The sequence below is a fragment of the Micromys minutus genome (genome assembly GCF_963924665.1).
Source record: "Micromys minutus genome assembly, chromosome: 27".
NCBI lineage: Eukaryota > Metazoa > Chordata > Mammalia > Rodentia > Muridae > Micromys > Micromys minutus.
In genome coordinates, this window is record NC_137962.1 from 34,724,716 (window position 1) to 34,748,437 (window position 23,722).

The 23,722-nt window shown below is 50.0% G+C and overlaps 1 protein-coding gene across 1 annotated transcript in view; it reads left to right on the forward strand.

Moving 5' to 3' along the window:
* SHISAL1 (shisa like 1) overlaps positions 1–20,179 on the forward strand; it is a gene marked incomplete at its 3' end in the record, with an annotated part of 110,764 nt that extends 90,585 nt beyond the window's left edge. Inside the window, exon 7 of the mRNA XM_080939532.1 lies at positions 15,060–20,179. Within this exon, the coding sequence (XP_080795658.1) occupies position 15,060 (1 nt within the window). The remainder of the gene's footprint in view (positions 1–15,059) is intronic.
* Positions 20,180–23,722: the final 3,543 nt, after the last annotated feature.

Sequence of the window (23,722 nt, forward strand, 5' to 3'; positions counted from 1 at the left end):
ACTGGCCCCGGGACAGCCAGCAAGTCAGCGGTCAGCATTTGAACACAGGGGGACTGACTCCAGCCAGGTTACAAGACTGCTTGGCTGGCTGGCCATCTCTGTCTTGCTTACACTGAGGCAGAAGCCACCTGCCTTTCTTCCTGTCCCCATCCTTTGTGCCCCACAGCTGAGTGACCCTTGAAAAAACAGAATCAAGACCAGCTAATGGAATCAAAACCTTCTTCACTCGCTCACCCAGCACAGTGACCTCCCTGCCCCAGGGCCTCAGCTGCTGTTCCCCACCCAACAAAGCACTTCTCCCAAGTAACTATGGGGTTAGCTCCCTTCCTCCCGGTGGGGTTGAACCCAGAGTCTCCTCCCAGAAAGACTGTCCTCACCCCTTCCCCCCATCTCCTTCATCTCCCGACACCTTCACACTGAACTCTCTACACACACTTTTGGTCCCTTTGATATGTTATCAACACCTGGCACTGTATTTGGTTTCCTGTTTGGTGTCTGTTTATCTGTCTGCCATATTGGAAGGGAATCCTGGAAAGCAGGACTCAGTAGAGCTCCCGCACCGAGAACAAACACTTGGTAGGCATACTCTGAGTGAACAGTCTGTGTCTTGTGGGATGGTGTGTTGAAGACTTTCCGTGAAGGTCAGCTCAGTGAATGAGCCACAGAATGCACATCAGGCTGAGGCAGTAGGGCTTCAGGGCTCCAATCACAGGGCCACTGTCTCTTCCCCAGCAGCCCCGCAATGAGTGTCCTCAGGCCAATCCAAGACACCAAGGCCCAGGGACAATGACAGCAGAATTCAGGATGGCCGATGTCTGAACCCAGGGTCTGGGAATGTAGGTCCCTTCCCTACTTGGACATCTGCCTCCTGAGATACCTGGGATACGTTGCTCTGCTGGAGAGTGTGGTTTCCCAACTTCACCCATCCCTGGAGGGACTCCAAGGATTCCCCCCCCCAAAACACAGGAAGTCTAGGGTTCCAAGTAGCCCCATAAAAAGCTCTATCTGGCATGGGGTAGCAGTGATCTGAACTCAGCTCACTCCTGCTCTTCCAGTCCCTTTCCGAAGGCTGAGCAGACCTGATGGATTGTCCTGGTGCCCAGGGCCCTGAGTTTAAGGTCTCTGTCCTTTCTCTGATGCCAACACCAAGGTTGTTCCTAGCACTCAAGGTCCCAGCAGAAGTAGTCACCTACCTGCCCATCCACCTACCTGCCCATCCACCTAACTACCTACCTACCCACCTACTAACCCACACACTTACCCATCCATCTGCACACCCTCCTGACAGTCCACCCAACCAGCCAACCACTTGCCCTCTGGTTTATCTGTCTTCCAGCTAGCCCCTCCCCACCACAGGAGGCCAGTCAGTGCAGGCCTGCAGGGCACATGCTTATTCCCAGTTAATTTAACCCCCCCCCCACCCCGCATGCACACACACAGCCATCTCCTGGTTAGACTCTGGCAAACTTGCAGAGCTGAGAGCAGCTGTCTCAGAACCGTGCCTGGGTTCAGACACACCAACCTCATGGGGCCAGCGGAGAACCTCAGACCAATTGTTTAGCTTCTTGGGAATCTCTGTGTTTTCATAGGTGAAATGGGTATAAGTCAGATCACCGCATGGGCTCCTAGCAAGGATTCCAATGGTCCTGGTATGGCCAGTTTCTCGGTGAACAGGAGCTATTATTATTGCTGTTACTTAATTAGTAACCGATGGAGAGGAGGAAGGCCATGGCTCCACCTGGCTGATGTTGTTTCCTGCTGTCCCCTGTGCCTTTTCACTCTCCCTGAAAGGCTGTGTGGGATTCCAGTTTTATTCACAGTAAATTGGCCATTATCATGCAAATTTCCTTAATGTCTCTAAACATCATTTTAGCATCTACTGGGTTGTGAAGTTCCCTCATTCCCCACAGAGTGACATTTAGGACAGCTCACACTTTGCTTTTTTCTTTTGCTGTGACAACTAAAGGCAGCAGTGGCAGGGCCATGGGAAACAAGGGTGCACCAAGACCTCACTGTCCCTGGCCTCTCCCTGACTTGAGTTACTTCCTCAGGGTGGACTCCAGGCAGGAAGAAGCCTGCGCCAGGGTCACAGTCTGACAGCTCCATGCACAGCTGCAGGGCCTGATGCCATTACAGACGGGCTCACGATGCAACTCTGGGGCGCCATCTCTTTAACTGCCACGGCGTTATTATTAATCCATCTGTCTCCTCTCTCCGCGAGCCACCCCTCTATTTTACTGCTCCTCTAAGACGGTTGATAATTGTCTCCATTTCCATAAAACAGCCTTTATTTCTCAAACCTTGGTTCCTTGGGGTTCTCCTCCACCCCCTCTTACTATTTACTGAATACATGTTTAATTAACTTTCGGTCAAGTTGCTTTTGGGGGAAAAAAAAAACCCAGGCTTGCCCTGAATGGTTCAGTTCAGTGTTTTCTATGTGTGTCCCACATGAGATGAGGTTCCCTGTCCCATGCCAGGAGTGGCCAGTAATAGTGGGAATTTGGGAGCCTCTTGTTAAATGACAAAGCATTTAAGCTGATGATTAAATGTACTATAACAGGGAGAGGCTTGCCCTTCAGAACTCCACACTTCCTGATATGTTCCCATGTCGACTGTGGCTGTGCTCCTGGATTAGGGATGTATGCACTGGTGCATCTTGTCTGCCCAGGAGATATCTGCAAGATGGGTTGGCCTAGGGCATCCCTTCTTCATTTAGTGCTGATGAGCTGGGGTGTTTATGCCTCAAAAGCAGGCAGCATTGTGCCCGCCCAGGAAGCTGGGATTCGGCGAGTGTAGGGGAATTCTGTTGCCCCCCCCCCAGGACACGGTGTCCAGTGCTTGTCAACTCTTTCTTGTCACTAGGCATTGGGACTCCAGTGCTGGGATGTTGTCACTTTAAATAGCCTCACCTGCCCCTTGATCTGTGGCCTCTCTGGGGGTATATTCTGTTCATATTTAAAAAAAATAACATGCCTTCAGGGTCACCCCCAAACAGGCAGCTGATGGCCAGCACATGGGACCACCGTGGTTCTGGAAAGACATTCGTCACCTCCAGTCCATTCCAGGACACGGGAGCTTAGAAAGCAGGACTGGCCACTACTTCTCCATTGCCAAGTCTTTTGTCCCTAATAGGGCAATCATAAGCTCCCCTTCTCCAGCTTCCCAGCCCCAGCCTGCTCCCGTGCCAACCTGACTGGCACCAAGGGCTCCGCAGACATCACAGAACTCTCACCTGGATAACCAGTGCTTTTTTGGAGGCTGCCTACAGGGTCGAAGCCCTGTGTTGAGGATTAGGAGTCAAGGGACAAAGAAGGCAGAGCCCAGGGCCTTCAGAAGCCACCGCTGACTCAGAGAAGGCCCACACTGACCTCCGCCCACTTCGCTTAGAAAATAAATCAATGCCTTCCGTCAAGGGCAGACACACCTTAGAGACTGGCAGAGAAGCCATTTCAAAGACCATTCCAGAGTGACCTTGATAGAACTGGGAGGTCACAGATGCCTCTTCCAGCCTCAGTCCCCAGCAGACTGTAGGTCTGAATGGCTAGCCACCTCTCAGCAGGCTGGGGTAGGGCGGCTTTTGGTCTGGATTCCTGTGTTGTTGAGTAAGCCTCCACTTGTCCACATGGAGAGAGTACAGACAGGTATGCTGGGAGCATGGGAGCTTGGCAACAGGGCATCCATTTATTTCCCAGCCGGCCTCCCTCACACAGCCCTGACGTGGGGACCGAAGTAACCCAACCCACACACTGGTATGGAGCTTTCGTTAAAGTGTCCCAACACAAGAGTCGTGTAAGTAGAGATGCCAGACCTATGAGTCCTTAACAAAGAGGCATTTCATAAAGGCCAGGTATGACCCTCCATGAGGGGAGGGGACATCCCTCCTCATCCGTGACAGAATCCCTATTATCACCCTCTGAGCACAGCAACCTACTCCTGAGAAGGACTCCACGCGAGCCCACACCCACCTGTCTCTTCCCACTCATGGGAGCTGGAGGAAGGACCACTGCCCCATGCCTCACCCCACCGTATGGAGAGGACAGCTTATGTCATTGCTTCTTCAGCCACACAGAAGGGACCTGGGGTTGAATTTGTTGTGGTTGTTGTGGTCCCTGGATCTTTGTACTCCAGGGACCCATCGCTGCTACTGAACAGGGGGACAGGCCTCATTTCCACTGCCGCGTCCAACCTTCTCCTCCCATGATTTCCTGACCTGAGCTCTGAGCTTCCCAATGGCCTCTCTAGGCATTTCCTGACCAGTGCCCCCACAGTGAGGGAACTGACTCCCCTCTAAGATACTTTATTCCTAGGATGGGGTCAGAGGTCAGAGGGCATATGGAGGTCTAGTTGACACTTGGCCAGAGAGGCACTTCCAAGTCTCAGTCTTGTAATCACTGTGTCCCTGCCTCTACTGTGTCCCTTTTGTGTTTCCGAGGACGTGCGTCTTTGCTGCCTCACAGAGCTCTAGCCCAGATGTGTCCCGATCGATAACACGCATGTAATGGACCGATACTCTGTCTTCCTAAAAGCCATTAGTCAGTCGATGGCAATAGTGTGTCTCCCAGCTGACAGCAGGGGGAGGGGGAGAGCTCTTTGTGGTGCCTGGAGACAAGAGCAGAGTCCATTAGTCTGAGAAATCTGAGCCTCCGGATGGGGGTTGGGGAGGCCAAGGACCACAATGGGTAGGTGGCGCCAAGGGCAGGATTGGCTGTGCCCAGGTTGGTTGGGGGCTGCAGGGGTTGTTCTGATGTGGATGGGACCTGAAAGAGGTGGGTGCAGGGCAGGCAAGAGAACATAGCAGACTCCAGAGACACTGGGCACTCTGGGTGCCAGAGAAGAGGAAGGGAGGGATAGATCCTATGTAGCCAGGACAGACCGCATGTGAAAAAGAGGAATGGGATGCCCCAGGGACAGGTGGGTCTCCAGCAGGGATGCTGGATAGGTTACCACCCATGAAAACATGGCTTGTCTTTGGCTGTTTAGGCAGAAGTGAACAAAGATGAGAGGCAATGTGTGTGTGAGTGTGTGTGTGTCTGTCTGCCTATGTGTATGTGTGTGTTCTCTAAGTCTATGTGTGTGTGTGTGTCTGTCTTTCTGTGTGTATGTACGTCTTTCTCTGTGTGTGTGTGTCTGTATGTGTATGTCTATATGTGGGTGTTCTATGTCTGTTTGTGTGTGTGTCTGTATCTGTGTATATGTGTGTCTGTGTCTATCTGTATGTTCTGTGTGTGTCTGTGTCTGTGTGTGTATGTGTGCGTGTTCTGTGTCTCTGTGTGTGTTTGTGTGTGTATATATGTGTCTTTCTGTGTGTGTGTGTGTGTGTGTGTGTGTGTGTGTGTGTGTATTCTCTGATTCATGGTTGACTGTGAACCAGAATGTGGGTGTGTTGCGGGGTCAGTGGGACATAGTATGTCCTTGTGTACCATGCAGGAGTGAATGTTCACATGCTGTGCTTGGATTTGACCCTGGAGCTTCTCTCTGTACCCCATCCATGTGAGAGGAGAGTAGGAGGGAGTCCTAGTTTGTTTTCTGTTGTTGGAATAACACACTGACCAGAAACAGCTTGGGAAAGAAAGAGTTATTTGGCTCTCAGGTTCCATCTAGGGAAGCCAACACAGGAACTCAAGGCAGAAGGTTAAAGCAGAGACTCCAGGAGAATGTTCTTAGTGGCTCGCCCCTAGCTTGCTTAGCTAGCTTCTTATAGCATGGGCTTATCAGCCTAGAGATGCCACCGCCCACAGTGGGCTAGACCCACCCATAACAATGAGCAATCAAGAAAATATCCAATGGACATGCCCACGGGCTGCTCTGATCTGAGCATTTCTTCAGCTGAGAGTCTATCTCCCAGGCAGCTCTAGGCTTGTGTGACATTGACTGCTAAAGCTAATCGTGACAGAGGGTCTGTGCTGAGTCTGGGACTAACAAACTGGTTAGACTGCAGAAAGCAGATACCGGTCCCATTCTGCACCTAGGTTTAAAAGAACACAAGTAGGACCAGAGGGACAGATAGTCATGGATAATCAGGGACAAGGTTGACACCCTAGGGTCCATAAATGTATTCCGCACAATTCACAAGACATAGGCCTGAGACTGGGCTGGAGGTCAGGGCTGAGGATGCATAATAGCACTGCTCCCCAGCCATAGCAAACTCCTATTCATCCCTCAGAACCCTACAGAAGCCATTTCTTTGTAGACCCTCTCTCCCTGTGTTCACTGCAGTAAGAACCCTAGCCACTTGGTCTGCACCCTGCCCAGGAGGAGAACAGGCCATACCTGAATCATCAGAGTTCACAGGGCAGGAGTGGACACCCTGTTCTACTCTCTACCCTTTCTTTCTGTATGCTGTGAGCAGCCGTGACCCTCAGTGTCTCGGACCCCCCTTTCCACAGAACCTCCTGACCTTCCCGGGCTTCTGGAGATGCTAATGGGACAAGAGTGGGTAAGTGGTTTGAAACCTTTGATGCAGGAGATGAAGGAGTCTTGATTCCCGTGGGGCCGGAGGTGGGCAGGTCCAGACAGAGGCCTTCGAGGGAAGGACAGCGCTGAGAGACAGCTGATGTAGAACACTGGTTTTCTGTTAAAGCAGCACCATCAATTATTAACCAGAGTGACATTAAAAATTAACAGCCAGGATGTGTGTGTTAAAAGGCATGAGCCTCCCACAGTTGAGAGAGAAAGGCAACGGGGAGGGGGCAGCAGGAAGATGGAGAATAAGGGAGCGCCCGAGCGCACAACCCACCTGTGGCCCCACTCCTAAGCTGTACTGCCCATCCTCCAGGCTGTAATCCCTGCTCCCTGGCCGGTAGGACAAAGACATTCCTTCAGTTTCCAGACAGCTTCTCTTTGATAGAAAGGACAGGGGTTGTGTTAGAACCCTGTTTTAAAACAGTTGCATGTATCCCCGGATGGCCCTGGATTTCTGGTCCTCCTGCCTTCCCACACCCACAGAACATGGGCCTTCGTGAATGGTAGGCTAGTCCTCCACCAACTGATCCACACCTTCATCTCACACATTACATTCTTCCTACCTGTTAGGTGACCCCACCTGATCCTCACTAAAGCACTGGGCAGCTGTCTCTCTCTCTCTCTCTCTCTCTCTCTCTCTCTCTCTCTCTCTCTCTCTCTCTCTCTTCCCCCCTCCGGAGCCTGTGTTGGAACCAGTGGGTTACCCTACCTCTTGCTACTTGAACTTGGACCTGGAAGCCTCCTTGCTCCAGGAGCTGGAGGCTGTGGCAGCTGACTTGGAACCCCTTTGAAGGTGGCACCGGCCACTGGCTTCTGAAGGTCACTCCCGTCCTTCAGAGACTGCCTACTTACACCGTACCCATGCCGAGCCCTGCTGAGCAGATCTGAGGGAGGAGGCTCATGGAAGCGGGTCACAATAGCTGGGAGTTGGGGAGGCTATGAATTGTCCCCAGGAGACAGCCAGGACCTGCTCCACACTGCTAGTGGCCAAGACAGTCCCTGCTGACCATCCAGGACTCACTCAAAACGAAGAAGGGGCACAAAGCTGAGGTGCAGGGAGGCTGGGTGCAGAGGCAAACTACAAACTTCTACAGTATGGAGCAGAGCTGAGGGACACCAGAGCCAAGGGACTCTGGAGCCCAGAGACCCTAGAGTCATGGGACCCTGGGACCCTGGAACCCAGAGACTCCAGAACTGAGAGACCCCAGGGCCATAGCTTGTTTTGACCCTAATATCAAGTTGGCACTTCTGCTCCTTCAGGAGGCAGTGAAGGGATGTCTTGAATGTCCTTAAAGTGTATGTATATAGGTGCTTAGCCTACGTCTGTGTACCACTTGTGTGGCTGTTCCTGTTTAGGCCAGAAAAGGACACCCTGGAATTGGAGTTTCAGGGCATTGTGAACTTCCATGTAGGTTCTAGGAATCAAGTCTGGGTCCTCTGCAAGAGTAGCCGGTGCCCTTAACTGCTTCTGAGACCTTTCATCTCTAACACTGTCCTGGTTGTGTTCAACTGACCACGCCTCTCGTTAGGATCCTGAACAGAATCCCAGCTGCAAGTTCCCCAACTTGCAAGGTGGAACCACAGTTCCCAGGGATGTGGGCAGGGGACCTGCGTAGAGGTCTTGCCTGCATCTGTCTACCCAGGGTGTGGCAGGGGGCGGGGTGGCGGTGGTACACGCTCTGCTCTCCTGCAGCTTAAGGGTGGGTGTTGGCCTGCTCACATCCTGGTCCAGCCCCAATGAGAGCCTGCGGCGTCTGAATGTGTTATACATCATTGCAGGGATAGCGCCTCCTACTGGAGACCTGCCACTGGCGGGGACCACATCTGCCACCACCACCCCATGGCTCTCCCAGCATCCCCTGCCTTCTGCTCCCTTGTCAAATGTACTTAAAGCTGTCCCAACCGTAGGGTTGCTGGGAGAACACCCCAGGAAATGTGTCACGGTCCTGCCCTGGCCAGGCATCCAGCTGGCGCTAAGTGGCTATGAGCTATTGTCATCTCAGGAGCCGTGTCCACACTTCACCTGCAGTTAGGCAGGAGGCTTTCATCTCCCCTTTGCTTTTTTATTGTTCCAGACGCGCCTGGCGTTCTGGAAGCGTTCATTACTATTCAAATTGCCAGGTGCTCTATCTCATTTTAACCAGGCTGCAGATGCTGGCCTAGCCTGCCTGGCAGCTGCGCAGCTTCTCCTCTCGCGCTGCCCCTCCCCCCTCCCCTTGCCTGGCTCAAGTGCAGATTGGAAGTAGTGTATCTCAGTGGTTAGCGCCACGGGCCAGCCGCCAAATCCTAGCACTGGCTGGATATTTACCCTGAGCAAGCCAACTGTCCCCTCTGAGCCCAAGTCCTTTCCTAGTAAAGTTTGACAGTGGGATATTGAGGATGGGGAGCACTCTAAGAAGGCCTAGTTCAGTAGTGCCTGCCTAGCCCTAACTTGCCTTTCTCAGAATTTTCTAGAATCCCAGGGCTCTGGGATGGAGTCTAAGGATCTTCATCTAGAGTTGAGGCCTGTAGTAGCTTTTGTCTCTCCTTCCAGGTCTGCTATGGCTTTCTGGATGTCTTCAACCAGGCTGTCCACTAACCACCCATCCCCCACATCAACCGACTTCCTGCTCAGACCCCACTGAGCTGAGGACCAGGTCAGGTCTCCCAGGACCTGATTTTTAATATGGCCACACATAGCAGGGACTCTCCTGATCCTGCTGGGGGGGGGTTGGGGGGGTGGGGGGGGGAGGTCCTTATATCCTGTCTCAGCTCAGAGTCCTGGAGGGAGGCAGTGACCTGTGACTTAATCCCGTGGTCCCAACACCAGCTCAAATAGGGTATAGGAGACACCATTAAGACAGGCTTCCAAAGGTCATGTGGGAGACAGTGGCAATGGCCCTGAGGGAAGGAGTTATCTGACCTCAGTCAGTAAAGCGCTTGTCATTCAAACACGAGGGCTCGAGTTCTGTCCTCAACACCCATGTTAAAAAGCCAGGTGTGGTGATCATACTCTGATATACCCGTAGACCAGAACCTAGCACAATCGCCGGAGAGGCTTCATCCAGAAACTGAGGGGGCGTGGGGGGGCAGATACAAAATCCCACAGCCAAGCATCAGGCAGAGCTTAAAGAATCCTGCAGAAGAGGGGGAGGAAGGACTGTGGGGGTCGGACTCACAAAGACTGTAGGATGACAGTTGGGGAGCCTGTGTGGGTCTGACCTAGGTCATCTGCAAATACACTATGGTTCTGCAGCTTGGCGTTCTTGTGAGACTCCTAACAGTGTGAGCAGAAGGTTGTCTCTGACTCTATGACCTGTTCTTGGGTCCCATTTCCTCCCATTGGATCGCCTCATTTAGCCTTTATATGAGGGGTTGTGCCTGGTCTTAATGTAACTTGACATGCCGCGTTCAGTTGACATCCCTGGGAAGCCTGCCCTTTTCCAAAGGGAAACAGAGGAGGGGTAGATTTGGGGGAGAGGGAAGGCGGGGGCAGGGAGGGGCTGGGAGGACGGGTGGGAGGGGAAACTGAGGCTGGGATGTAATATGTAAGAGAAGAATGAATTTTAAAAAAGAAAAATACATATAAATTGTGAATCAGACAAAAAATTAAAAAACAAAGGTGGGGTTGGCTGAAGCTGTTAAAAATCGAGTCCTGTATCAATGGTCAGGCCAGTAGTTCATGTAGAGAGACCAAAGGCCCCGAGGCAGAAGTGCCCAGACACTGAAGAAACAGGATGGCCCTGGCGTGTTTGAACTGTTGGGAAAGTGAGGTTGGTGAACCTGGCATCGGATTGTACCTGGGAGTGAATGACAAGACAGGGTTAGATTATTTTGGCTTCGTAGATTCGAGCAGCAAAGGACCATTTCTATAGCCCCAAACCCACGCCCTTCCCCCTTTTCCTCACTGGTTGAGTAATCAGGGTACACTGGCACGTGTCACCATCCGTCACCCACAAAGTTGGCACATGGCTTTATCCATACATCCTACATTCTGGTTATTTCAAAGCCTCCGGGGTACATGGCTTAGTCGCATCTTTGAGTCATTAGGCAAGCTTGGCAGTTAGCAATTTTTTTAACTCTCAACTTTGAACCTGGGTGGGGAAGCTACACGAGCAGGTGTTAGCAGGTCTAGTATTTCTCAATCATGCCTAGCTGATCCCATGATCAAGATAACAGGTTTTCTTGTTTTACTTCTCACATTCACTGAAAGAGGAACAGTAACATTAGCCTCTGGTAGTTAATGTGTTGACTTGACACACCCAGGAAGAGGGAAGGCGAGCTGAAGAATTGCCTCCATTGGATTGGCTTGTGGGTATGTCTGTGAAGCATTTTATTGGTTGTCTATTGGTGTAGGAGGGGCCAAGCCCACTATAGAGGATATCTTTCCCAGGCAGGGGGCCATGGGCCGAGTAAGGTGAGCCCAGAGCAACCACTAAGCAGCATCCTTTCATTGGTTTCTGCCTCAAGCATCTGCCTTGAGTTTCTGCCTTGGCTTTACTCCATGAGGAACTGTAACCTGTAAGTTAGAATAAACTCTTTCCCTTCCAAGTTGGTCTTGGTCATGGTGTATACTACAGCATGAGAAAACAAACTAGAAGAGTACCATGTAGGTGGTGATTGAAGTCCTTGGAAAACACCGAGGCTGAAGGTGACTGGAAATACGGTCTGAGATGAAGATGTCTGGAAGGGTTGGCCATCAGGGACCTGGGCAGCATCAGCCTCTGAAACCAAGAATAATCAGGAGTAAGAGCAGAAGCATCCTGGAGCAGGAGGCATCACTGAGGCAACACCACTAGGCCAGTGCAAGGGGGTGGTAATTGCTGACCACAGATTTAGTGTGTGTGGGTCTCTGGAGAGTCAGTCTAGTTAGAGACTGGAGTTGAACAGAAAGCACACGGTCCTTCTTTCCCAGTAACCACTGTCTCTTCCCACTTGTACCGTGTTGGACTCATGTTCAACAACATGGAATCAAGCTGTTCACATGCATCATCACTGTCCAAAGAACCAACAGCTAGATTTGCTTATGAGCTTCATCTATGGGCTGATGTTTCTGTTTTAATCTCTTCCTTGCTTCCTGTGGCTTCCTCGGTTTTTGTTTGTTTGTTTTGTTTTGTTTTGTTTTGTTTGCTTTTTGTCCTGTCTGTTTGAGTCTGGTGATCTACTTGTGTTTTTGTGTTTCTGAAGGGCTTATCTAAGGCTATGAAACCACTTCTCAGTGCAGCTTTGGCTGCACCATTCAGATTTAGAGATGCTATTTTCACTTTTGACCACTTTTGAAACTTCTATTTTTCTTGCCCAATGTTTTGCAATCTTTATTCTTCACTCTCTCACTCTTTTTAAAAAAGATTTGTTTATTTATTTTACATTTGTGAGTATACTATCGCTGTCTTCAGACACAATAGAAAAGAGCATTGGATCCCATTACAGATGGTTGTGAGCCACCATGTGGGTACTGGTATTTAAACTTAAGACTTCTAAAAGAGCATCCAGTGCTCTTAGCCACTGAGCTGTCTCTCCAGCCCCCTTCCCATTTTTTGACTCTGGAGTTATTTTAAAGTGTTTATAAAGTTTTCAGCAGTAGACTTTATTTTGTTGTTTATCTCTGGCGTGTGTGTTCAGTGTGTATATGTACATGTTTGTGCACATGCATGTAGAGGCTATGGCATGTGTCTTCCCTAATCGCTTTCCACCTCAGTCTTTGAGACAGGGTCTCTCACTAAACCTGTAGCTCACCCACTTGGCTAGATTGGATGGCCAGCAAGCCAAGGGATCCTGTGTCTCCTCAGTTCTGGGATCTCAAGAACTTGCCGTGCCACCCAGTTGTTTTATTTTTATGTGAGTGCTGGGGCTCTGGACTCACATTCTTATGCTTGTAAAGCAAGTACTACACCAGCAAAGCCCCCAGATGTTTGTTTGTTTGTTTGAGTCTTGACTGGCCTCAAGTTGAGATTATAAGTGTGTGCCATTTACACCTGACTTGTGTTGTTTGTTCAAATTCTGTTGTATTATGACCAGAGAATGTTTTAATTCTGCTCTTTGAAATTTCGACACTTTTTTTTTTCAGCAACACTTGAATAAAGGGTAGATTCTATTTAATATACATTTATGTGAGGGGTGTGGCGGGGAGGGGACTCCACTATGTACATTTTGGCTACTCCATGTATCATGGAGAGAGACCTGGGGTACCAATGATAGCCCATCTGTCTCTCTTTCCAAACTGTTCCTGTGGAGTAAATACCAAGGCTGTGCTGTGTCCTGCACAGGGATTCACTAGTGTTGGACTTTGATAGTAACTGGTCCTCCATCTTCACAATTGTCCTTGCTTCTCTTTGCCTCTCCCTCAACACACACACACACACACACACACACACACACACACACACACACACACACCTATTTTGTTTTCCGTAGCCTAAAATTCCTACCACACCCAGTTCATTCAGTGCTGAGGACAGACCCCAGGACTGTGCATCAGGAGAGCATTCAACAGGGCTCTGCCCAGTTAACCCAACATCGCCTTTGTCTGCTGTTCCGACCAGGACCCTCGGTTCCTCCTGGTTTGCAAATGTGTATCATCACGCATGCTTTCATCTGAAATGAGGTAGAGTATGCGGAGCAGAACTTACCATCTGACCATTCTGAAGCGTGGGCTCCAGTGGCTTCAAGTGTGGGCCTTTCTGAGTCACTTGGCCCAAAGTGAAATGTCTTCGCAATCCCCACTAAGCGTCTTCTTTCTCAGCTAGTTCTTACGGCTCATTAATGTCTACTGCCGCAGCAAACACACTCAGTCCCATTTCTGCCGTCCTGGTTTATGATACATTTTTTTTTTTTTTTTTTTTGCGTTTATAGCTTTGGTGGGGGCTGTCAGTTTCCCCCATATGGCCTGGGTTTTCTTTGTTTTATTTTCCGTGTAAATGTCTTCTGATCACTCGGAAAGCTGTGTTTTGGATACCATGGTTACCTCCATAATTATAATGGGATGTGATGGGCTTAATCATTTATTGTTTCTTTTTTCCCCACAATGAACAATGTCAGTTCTCACTGGCGACGCCTTGCTCTCCTCTTTCTCCTGATCACTGTTTTCCTTTGTCATCAGCATCTTCACACTTCTGATTTGACTTAGACTTCTGAAGAACCCTTCAGACCCCCAACTCTAAATGAGTCAGACCTCGTTTATCTGAACCGCCTCCGCCTTACCTCCTGCCTCCTACGGTCTGTTATTTATACACCACTTCCCTGTTTTCATTCCTGTTCTCTTGTCTTCTTCTTAGAACCTTTGGGCTTTTTCAAACATACTCCTAGAGAGAGAGATTCTCCCCTGTGCCCCCTCATGTGCCCAAGCCTGTCTGCTGGTGACTTATTTAAGAAGGGCTCACGGGGACAGTAATTCAAAGACATATCAAGCAAATCTTTCTGCTGACCTATGTTGGAAAGATGATTCCCTTGTCCCGGCTCTAAATCTCTAAATTGCTGGGTTCATTCACACATTTAACAAATAGCTATTGGCTCCTACTATATTCTGGTTGCCATTCTAGGTCCTGGAAGTACAGGATAAGGAAGCAGCTAATCACCCTGGCCCTCTTGTAACTGGGTAGACTTCACCTTCCCTGTGCTAGTCACCCCGTAATGTGGTTATCCTCATCTGCAAAGGTCTCTGGGAAGACAGGGATCTGCAATTGGGTAGCTGTTTTCTCGGTGTGTGTGTGTGTGTGTGTGTGTGTGTGTGTATACACTAAAGTCATGTGTGAGGGTCACAGAATAACTTTTCAGAGCTGATTCTCCCTTTCACTGTGTGAGTTGTCAGGCTCGGGAGCAAGCATCTTCACTGTTGAGCTAGATCACTAGGCTTGGGTAGTTGTCCTTAGCATGGTGACGTGTGGCACAGACATAGATGAGTTTGTCTGTGCTCCCTGTTGTCCTGCCTGCAGACTGTTCAGCCAACACAGTCCTCAGTCCTCAGGCCTCTCTTACCTCTTTGCTCTTTCGCAATGATCTTCTGGCTCATCTCTGGTCCAGGAAGATCTTGGGTTCCTTTCCATGACTTTATCTGGCCCAAAGCCATGGAGACCCATCCAAAAGTGTGAGTCCAAGATGCACAATACGATTTTTTTTTAAAAATTCGTACGAATAGCATCTGTATTTGTTTTGAACAATTATTAGCTCATTACACAAGGATATATTTTCACCCAAACCAGAGCACTTTAAAAGGCTAAAGACCATTAAGATAAAATTATGTTCAATGACTGGTGTTCACTAGAACAGTTTCAAGTATCTACTCAAGCTGTGGGAGATGAATGTCACTGGCCTCACAAGTTGATCTAATGGTTTAAAAGTGAGAATTATATTTACGGTTGCAGCCCCTGCTTTAATAAGCAGCCCGCGGGCCCTGTTGGATTTTCCAGATAGATTGTATACAGTTAATTGTAGTTTGGGGTTTTGTATACAAGTCCTGGCACTTCCGTACCTTTTCCTTATCTCGTGCATGGGGCCAGGAGCTCTAGCGTCCTGTGCAACCACAGCGTCACAGACTTTCTGTGTCCCAAGTACAAATGCCATACGTTCTTGGCTTTTTCCTCGCTCTAACGCTTGGTGTTCCTTTCTTTCACTCTCTCCAGAAAACCCTTTTGCTGTGCCTCAGGATGGAGGAGGCTAGACCCAGAGCACCTGGCGCAGCCTCCAAGAGCAGCTTCAACCAAGACACCGGGGAGAGCCGGGGCAGTGGCGTGATAACAAGAGAGCAAAGACCACCTGTGCCCAGAACCCCCTTCCGTGAACTTCTGAGACTAGGAGCAAACTCAGGGTCCGGGGACAGGGTGCAAGAAAGGGGCTCTGAGCCACCTGCCTGCAAGCAATAGTTCTCTCTGGAACTGGTGGCTTCTCAGAAGAGACTCAGTGTGGGCTGAGGTGACCAACACTAAGCTGCCCTGGCCGATCCCAGCCAGAGGGATTTGGGGCCTTGAGTTGTACCGTGGTCCAAACACTGACGTTTCCCCTGCCTCCACTCCCTCCAATAGCGGCCCCCTTAGGCCTATACGTGTTGGAATATTGAACTTGAGTGTGTGAGCACACGTGTGTGTGTGTGTGTGTGTGTGTGTGTGTGTGTGTGAGAGAGAGAGAGAGAGAGAGAGAGAGAGAGAGAGAGAGAGAGATCGGGGTGTTTCTATATGTTCAGTCAGTTAGCTTTTAATTGAGCCTCATTGCCACTGGCTGCCGGTTCTTCGATGAGTACAAGTTACTGTGTGGTTCAGGAGTCTTGCCATGTCCTTGTCTGTGGCTCAGACCTACTTGCTGTGGCCAGCAACTGTGAGCCGGTGAAGTCGGAAGGCACAGGGCACAGCCTTCCTGTGTCCCAGGCAGTGGGGCTGGAGCATACCAATGACAGTTGGTTCTGGTTAAATCTGTTCCCATTGCAGCTGTAATGAGAAAACATCTTTGGGCAGCCTGGTTGGATGTGTTATGTGTACGTCACAGCCCCCCCCCCCGGGGGTGAGGGTGCTAATGTCATTGAAAACAGTGCAGCTTGGGGAAGGGGTGCCACATTTACATGACAGGAAGTGATCAGCTCCATAGTTCGGCCCCAGGATGACAGGAACCTGAGTCCATGTCTGAATTCCCAGGTTGTAACAGGCTCCGTAACCCAGGTCCCCCTGTGTCACTGGAGCACATGCCTGACATTTTCACAGTGCAGCACCTCCCCAGCCCAGGTCCTCCATTGTCATTGCCTGAGCCTCACCCACGAGCTCACACTAGCCACAGGCCTGCTGCGCATCAGGCCAAGTGACGATGAGGTCCGGAGGCGAGTGGGGGCTGGGTTTGGCCCTGGGGTACCACACCTTGAAGGGAGGAAACCACACAGCCAGAAGGATGGGTCCTACGGAAACCCAGAACAGAGGGTTCTGCAAATCTGTCCACTTAAAATGGGGCTTTCCAAGTAAGCCTGGGTACCTGCCCAAAGAGCTCATCGTCTCTGCCCCAAAACCTACTGCCCTGGGGCACATGAAAGGAAGGACATCCACCAGAAGTGACTCTGTAAATCCTCAGGGGCCACATTGCCAATGTAGACGTGGCCATCTCACCCCTATGAAGGACACCAAAGTATCCGTGCCCTCAGCCCTGTGGCTCATTCTTCCTGAAGCTGCATCCTCCCATAATCAGTGATGTCCCCACAGGGGTTGGTGACTTTCCCTCCCCCACACTGTGGAGAACAATAAGTAAGGGGCAGCAAGAAGGGAACATCCAGTATGGGGGTGCCTGTGAAGCCCACAAAGGTATATCGTGGAGGCTGGGTGGGGTTTGGGCAGTCAGAGATGTTTAAGCCAGGGTCTAAACAGGATCTAAATAAGAGGAGTGTGCCCAGGCAAGTGGCAGCCAATACAAAAGCCACAAGAGCCACATGCCTGTCAGGTTCCTAGAAGTAAGCAATCCAGGATGGCAGAGGTGAAGGGATAGATCCACAAGTGGATCTCTGTGGTCACTGCAATGGTGCACACACAGTGCTTCACCACTGATAGTGCTGTGTTTGGACATAAAGATCTTTCCAGTCCGGCAGGCTCTGTGTTCTTCAACCCACATGAGAGAGGGACGACCCCATTTGTAGGCGTGGGAACTGCCACTCTGATAGCTCTAGTGGCCTATGGGGCCTGCTGGCCTCTGTCTCTGCACCCAGCCTGTTTTTCTCAGATGCTTTGCTGTGTTCTGCACACAGCCTGGGGAGCCTATGTCTGAATCTTGATTAAAGATTGGCATGGATCCTCTCTCACAGCCGAAACAACCTAATGTGTGGGGCAGCCATCACCCCAGAGGGTTCTTAATGGACTGGCTGGATCGGGCCACACTTAAAGCCCCTAGGCAGAGCCTCTTCTGGGAAAAAGATCCTGGAGCTCATAAGACAAAGATTGTGATAGCAAAGTGAGCCCAGGCCCTCCTGCCTCAGTTTCCCCAGTACTGAGAGGAAGGAGTCTACCAGATGTTGAGGCAACTTCTGGTTTTGGGTGGCTCTGGGTGACACTCTTGCAGATGCTTGCACAGGGCTTGGAGCTATTTCCTCAGAAGTGAAGCCTCCTTCCTCAGACACAGGAAGGGTTGTGGCCGTGCAGACACGGTACTGTGGGGGTCCCCATCAGAGTCCTCTTAGGGAATAGCTGAAGGTTCCCATGAAGCTTCTGGTTGGGATCTGCTGGGATGCATTGCTCATGTATGTGTCTGAGGCTAAGAATCTAGACACTGTCCAGGATACAGGAGTACCCCCATCCCCAGAGGACAACACAGCCTTAGCTGTTAGACTTAGAAGGCCCTGGGCACCCTGCTCCCTCCCAGCTAGACTTAGAAGGCCCTGGGCACCCTGCTCCCTCCCAGCTAGACTTAGAAGGCCCTGGGCACCCTGCTTCCTCCCAGCTAATTAACCCTGGCTCATGCCACCACCCAACCTCTCTGAGCCCCCTCTTTACTTGGCAAACAGGGGTTAGAGGTCAGGGTCTCACCCAATGCTATCTCCAGAGCTACTGGAGGCAAGAGCTGTGTCCATGTGGGTGTGAGCACCTGGGTGGGCTACAGGACCCCAGGTGACCATGATGAAAATCTGTGGGTGGCAGATGTGCCAATTAGTAGCATGCCCTACAAGGACACAGAGACAAGGTCCCAAACAGTTGTTGAGCTGTGTCTCTGCTGAGCTCCTCACTGCTCTCTCCTCCAGCGGCATCTGTCCTCTTCTTCCCGTGAGCCTCGGGCTGCAGTGCACGCCCACAGCAACCAGTAGCCACAGGAAGCAGAGAGGCTCCAGACACTGTGTGCCCACAAAGGGTCATGGACTGTCCTTGTGTCTGTCTGGCTTTCTCCCAGTGGGAACTCTGTGTTCCTAGTGATCAGTGTTATGCCCTGTCATCTGTGCCCTGGAGCCTCCATTCAGAACTCCTCCCTGGTTGGCTGTATCCACCAAGGAAATGGCTTGGTCATCTCCTGTGGGAGTGGCCAAGCATCTGATAGTGACTGTAACCAGTGTGCAAACAGGCCTTAATCCAAACAGGAGCACACACATACACACGCACAAACATGCATAGGAACACACACGTATACACACACAGATACATGCACCCACACATGTGAACATGCTTGTTCATGTGTCCACACATGCAGCTTCACACACACACACATGTATACATATATGCACAAATCCATGCATGCATGTGTATATACACAACACATAAATACATGAGAACAGATATAATCACTCATGTATGCCCACACACCTACGAGCACCACATGCACATGTTCACACGTGTGCACAAATACACTCACATGCACACACATGCACCCACTTGTGAACTCACACATGCTCTGCAAGAGGCCAGGAGAAGGAAGATCCTCGGATTTCCAGACATTTCTGAGTGGCTTGTTTTAATTTTTCAATCTGGTTGCCCGGTTCCCACTAACGGGAATGGCTTGGGAGGAATTCGGGCACAGGTGACAACCTGAGTGGCCTCCTGAGCATTTCCTGTGTGTGTGAAAGGCGAGGAGCCAGTGCACTGTCTGCCGCCTGCCGGGAAGCTCTCCTGGGGCAGTGGCCCGAGGCTGAGTCACACAGCTCGCTGTATGCGTGTCAGTGTCTGCCTGGTCAGAGGACTGTGAGGGGCAAAGATGTTCTGTACCCCCTGAAAACGAGGCTTTGTGCCTACTGTGTGTCAGGTGCCACCATGGTGTCCTACCCCTTCTGCAGCCTCAACAGTGCACGTGCACTTCATGGCTGTGGTGGGAATGATTGACAGCTGAGGCCATCGGCGCAGGGACACGTACCACCCCCACGATACTCAAATCCTCATCTGTTCAGCAGATACTTGCTGAGCACCGCCCCGGCCGCCCCTGCTGTGTCACCTGAAACCGCTCCTGTGTGGACACTGGGGTTGCATCAGGAAACATGCAGTGGTCCCCTGACAGACCGGTTGCTGACCTGATTCTGTGCCTAACAGAAACACTCCCAACTCCCAAAATAAATACGGAACATTTCTCTGTCCCTCCCACAAAAGTGACCTTGCAGGTGGTGTTGCCTGTCCCACTCCACCAGTTTCCAGTCCAGACTCTGGCCAGGTAGTCGGTGCTAGAAATGCTTGATGAGTGAATGGGGTTAACCATGAGTCAGTCACTCAGTGGCTAACACTCCTATCTTTACGTTGAAGCCCTGACCCATTTACCCTCAACACACTAGAACTGCCCTCTAAAACATACAGGTCCCTGTGCAGTTAGCGTCAACTGTAAATGAAGCATGGGGCCAGCAGCTAGAGTCACGGGGCTACCATGGCCTCCCATTTCGTCACAGGAAGCATCAGACTAATGAGCTTTTAGACCTGTGTCTCAGTTTCTCACATCCAGTCTCTTTCCCATTTCCCCCTACTGTCTGTGTTCAAGCTGCGGGGAAAATGCCCCCTTCTGATATCCACAGGTGACCATATGGGTGACGTGCAATAACCAATAAAGCTGAAGGACCAGAGCCCAGCCACCCTAAAGACGCAAGAGGCCTTCCTGCAAAGGACTTGCTCCTCACTAGGTCAGTGGAACAAAGGAAGCAGACAGGATGGAGCAGGAAGTTATCTCTGTGCTAGGAATGCCAAGCTCGGGTTGAGCAGGCATGGGGGTCTCAGAGGCCAGGAAAAAAAAAAGACAAAGCAAAACAAAAAGACCCTGGTTTCAGTAATCTCCCCCTTCCTATTCCGATGTAATAACAGTGTGTGTTACATTGGCGCTGTCTTGCTGCGTGTGTCTTTCTATATAGTGGTTTTTATAATGACGTCCTTAGTTTTAATAAAGGAGAAATCAAGTCAACTGTTTTCCCCTGGTTGAAGCTGGGTTTGATGTTTCAAAAACATAACGCTGGGAATCCAGGCAGTGTGACTTGTAATCAAGGAGGGAGAGGACCAGGGGCTGGGGGCTCAGCTGAAGGATGGTGGCAGTCCATCTCAAAGAACTCAAGGTTTGTTTAAGGTCAAAAACAGAAAGCGACCCTGTCCTGAGTGGGTGCAGCCTAAGTTGCCTGAGGAGGAGGTGACAGCCCGATAAGGCTTGTCACACATGGGTGTGGCTGTCCTGATGCCCTGGGTCCTTTCCTGGGAACAGCTGAGCTTCTCAGAAGACGATGAGTCTCCTCTGTCACAGTCCCTAGGCCAGGGCATGGGCCCCACACAGGAACACATCCCTGTCCACCCACACCAGCTCTTCCCCAGCTGAACACAGAATGATCCTTGTGTGTCAGATGAGGGGACAGAGTAGCCTTCATTAGCAAGCATTGGATTCCTGAAAACAAAAACACTGTTCTTTCCTTTGGTCCCTTACATGGAGGACACCGGACACTCTTGGCCTTGGAGGCCTCAGGCCTCAGGAATGCAGATGAGTGGGGTGTGGGAGTGGGCAGTAGGCTGGGTGCAGACTTGGGGTAGGAGGGACTTCACAGGTCTATCCTGTGGAACATCTAGTGGGTCTTGAACTTGGAAAGACAACCAGGCCTGGTCTCCTGGTAGCCAAATGGTGACCGTGGACACTAGAGACTCACTGGCTTTCCTCATGGTCCTTGAGTCCTGGGACAGGCCAGGGGCTTCTCTGAGGAGGATAGTGGCAGATCATCCCCAAGGGACTGTTGTGACCATCCTCCCTAATCCACACAGGGGTCAGCCACCTGGATCACAGCATCCAGGTCCTGGATATTGGGGTACCTCACCCCTCCATTTCCTCTCTTCCTTCTATTGGAAGATTTTCTTCATTTTCTCTATTGGACCATGATTATCAGTGCTCACCAAGGGGACAGGAATGCGCCAGCTAGCATTGCCTGGGTCACACAGACACATTCTCCACCCCAGAAAACATTTGTTCCTCGGTGGTTCCAAGTATGGGAGATGCTGGAGGAAAATTGAGGAGACATCACAGAATGAGCCCAGGCTGCCAGGGTAAACTAGGAACAGGATAGTTACAGACCCCAAAGGCTGTTCCCCAGAAATTAGCATGCATGACAGCCCACCCCCAGTTTCCAAACCTGAGTCAATTGCTTCTGGCCCCCAGGAGACAGGTTTCAATAAATGGGATTAAACAAATATGAGTTTTCAACATAGTCTTGAAGACACTGACAGCCTGACCACACACAGCCTTGGGGGTGATGCAGCAACTTTGTCTCTGTCTTAGGGTTTTACTCCTGTGAACAGACACCATGACCAAGGCAACTCTTATAAGGACAACATATAGTTGGGGCTGGCTTACAGGTTCAGAAATTCAGTCCATTATCATCAAGACAGGAGCATGGCAATGTCCAGGCAGGCATGGTGTGGGAGGAAGTGAGAGTTCTATCTCTTCATCTGAAGGCTGCTAGGAGAAGACTGGCTCCCATATGGTTAGGAGGAGGGTCTTGTTGCCCTGGTGACACACTTCCTTCAAAGTGTGCCATGGACATGACTCTAGTGGAATGTAGAATTTGGGGACACAATGCACGTGGGGGATGGAGATGTCACGAACTTGAAACTACACTTAAAAATATTTGCTCGGAGAATAAAAACTAAATGACTACAGAAGTGAGGCCAAAGGTCTGCATCCATCTATGTTGCTCAGGGTGGGGCTGGATGCTGGAGACAGGGTGAATATACCTATTCACCTGCTTACCTGTGACAGAAAATTCCAAGGAATTTACAGAGACTTAAGAGCTGTGAGTTCAAAAGGCCTCAGAACACTGGACATGAAGCCTTTAACCAGTTGATTTCTACACACTAATATCAGATATAAGAACAGGAAAGTTTAAAATGCTGTAACAGCCACAGGTCCTCCTAAAATTAGATACTCAGATGCAGATATAAAAATAATATGCAGGACTTAAACAACAAAAACAAAACAAAAAAAAACAAACAAACAAACAAAAACAAAAACCTATGGAAAGAAATCAGACAACCTAAACCAAAGAGAGACATACCTTGATCATACATTAAAAGACCCAACATGATAAAAAATGTCTATCCATTTTGCCAAAAGCTCTGCTCTGTGAAAGGTCCTGTTAAAATTTTTTTAAAAGACCAGCTGTAGATAAGAGGAAAACATTTACAAACACATATGCAACAAAGAACTAGTAGCCGAACACATAAATACAATTCAGAACTAAACATCCAGATGCTGGAGCCTCCAAATTAGGGGCTGGGAATGTGGCTCAGTCTGTAGAATGCTCACCTAGCAGGCACAAATTTCTGTGTTAAAGTCACAAAACCAAGCATGGTTTGTAATCTCAGCATTTGGGAGACAAAGGAAGGAATATGGGAAATTCAAAATCATCCTCAGTGACACAGCAAGTTAGAGGTGAGCCTGAAATATGTCAGACTCTGCCTCAAAGGAGAAGTAGGGGAGAGAGGAGAGGAGAAGAGATGAGGAAAATGGTTAGAAAAATCAAACAAGACAAAAGCACAGAAGGCAAATGATTCTGATGGAGGCCAATTACCCATTTTAATTTTGTTGGATGTGCTTTTAGCCTTGTATCTAAATCAAGACCATGAAGCCTCTTCTGTCTGACCATCTAACCCCTTCACATGTGCCTTTGGTCCATCCTAAACAAATTTTGCACATGGTGAAGTTTAGTTCCAACTTTATTCTTTTGCATGTGGATATCTCAATACCATGAAAAACTATCCTGTGTCAGAAAGCAACTATTAATAAACTCGAGGCTTATTTCCAAACTCTAAATTCCATCCCAGTGACTAATACATCTCCCAATGCCAGGAACACGCTGTCCTGATGCGTGTGGCTTTGTAGACAGCTGAGCCCTCTCTGTTCTATTCAGTGTCGTCTGAGTTGTTCTAGTTCCTGTGAACTTTAGGATCTGCCTCATGAACAGTCTATGCAGGGAATCCATCTGGGGTGCCAAGAGGAACTCTGTCATATCTACAGATCATCCTGGAGAACACCCTACACCTACCCTAAACACCCCTACACCTTCCACTCTATGAACATGGGATGTCTTCCCATTTGTCTGAATCTTGCTTCATTTCTACTTTCAGAGCCCAAGTCTTAACCTTTGTGATGCTGATCTTGACTGTCAGGTTAAGACACTTGGGTAGAGGGAATCTCAATAGAAGAATTCCCAACAGCCTGCCCTGTGGGCATATCTTTGGGTGACTGATTATTAATGTAGGATGGCCCTGCCCACTGTGGGTGATACTATCCCTAGGCTGGTGGTTGTAGGTTGTAGCTGAATGTGAGCCAGAGAGGAAGCCAGTAAGCAGAGTTTCCCCCATGGTTTCTGATCCAGGTTCCCACCTAGAGTTCTTGT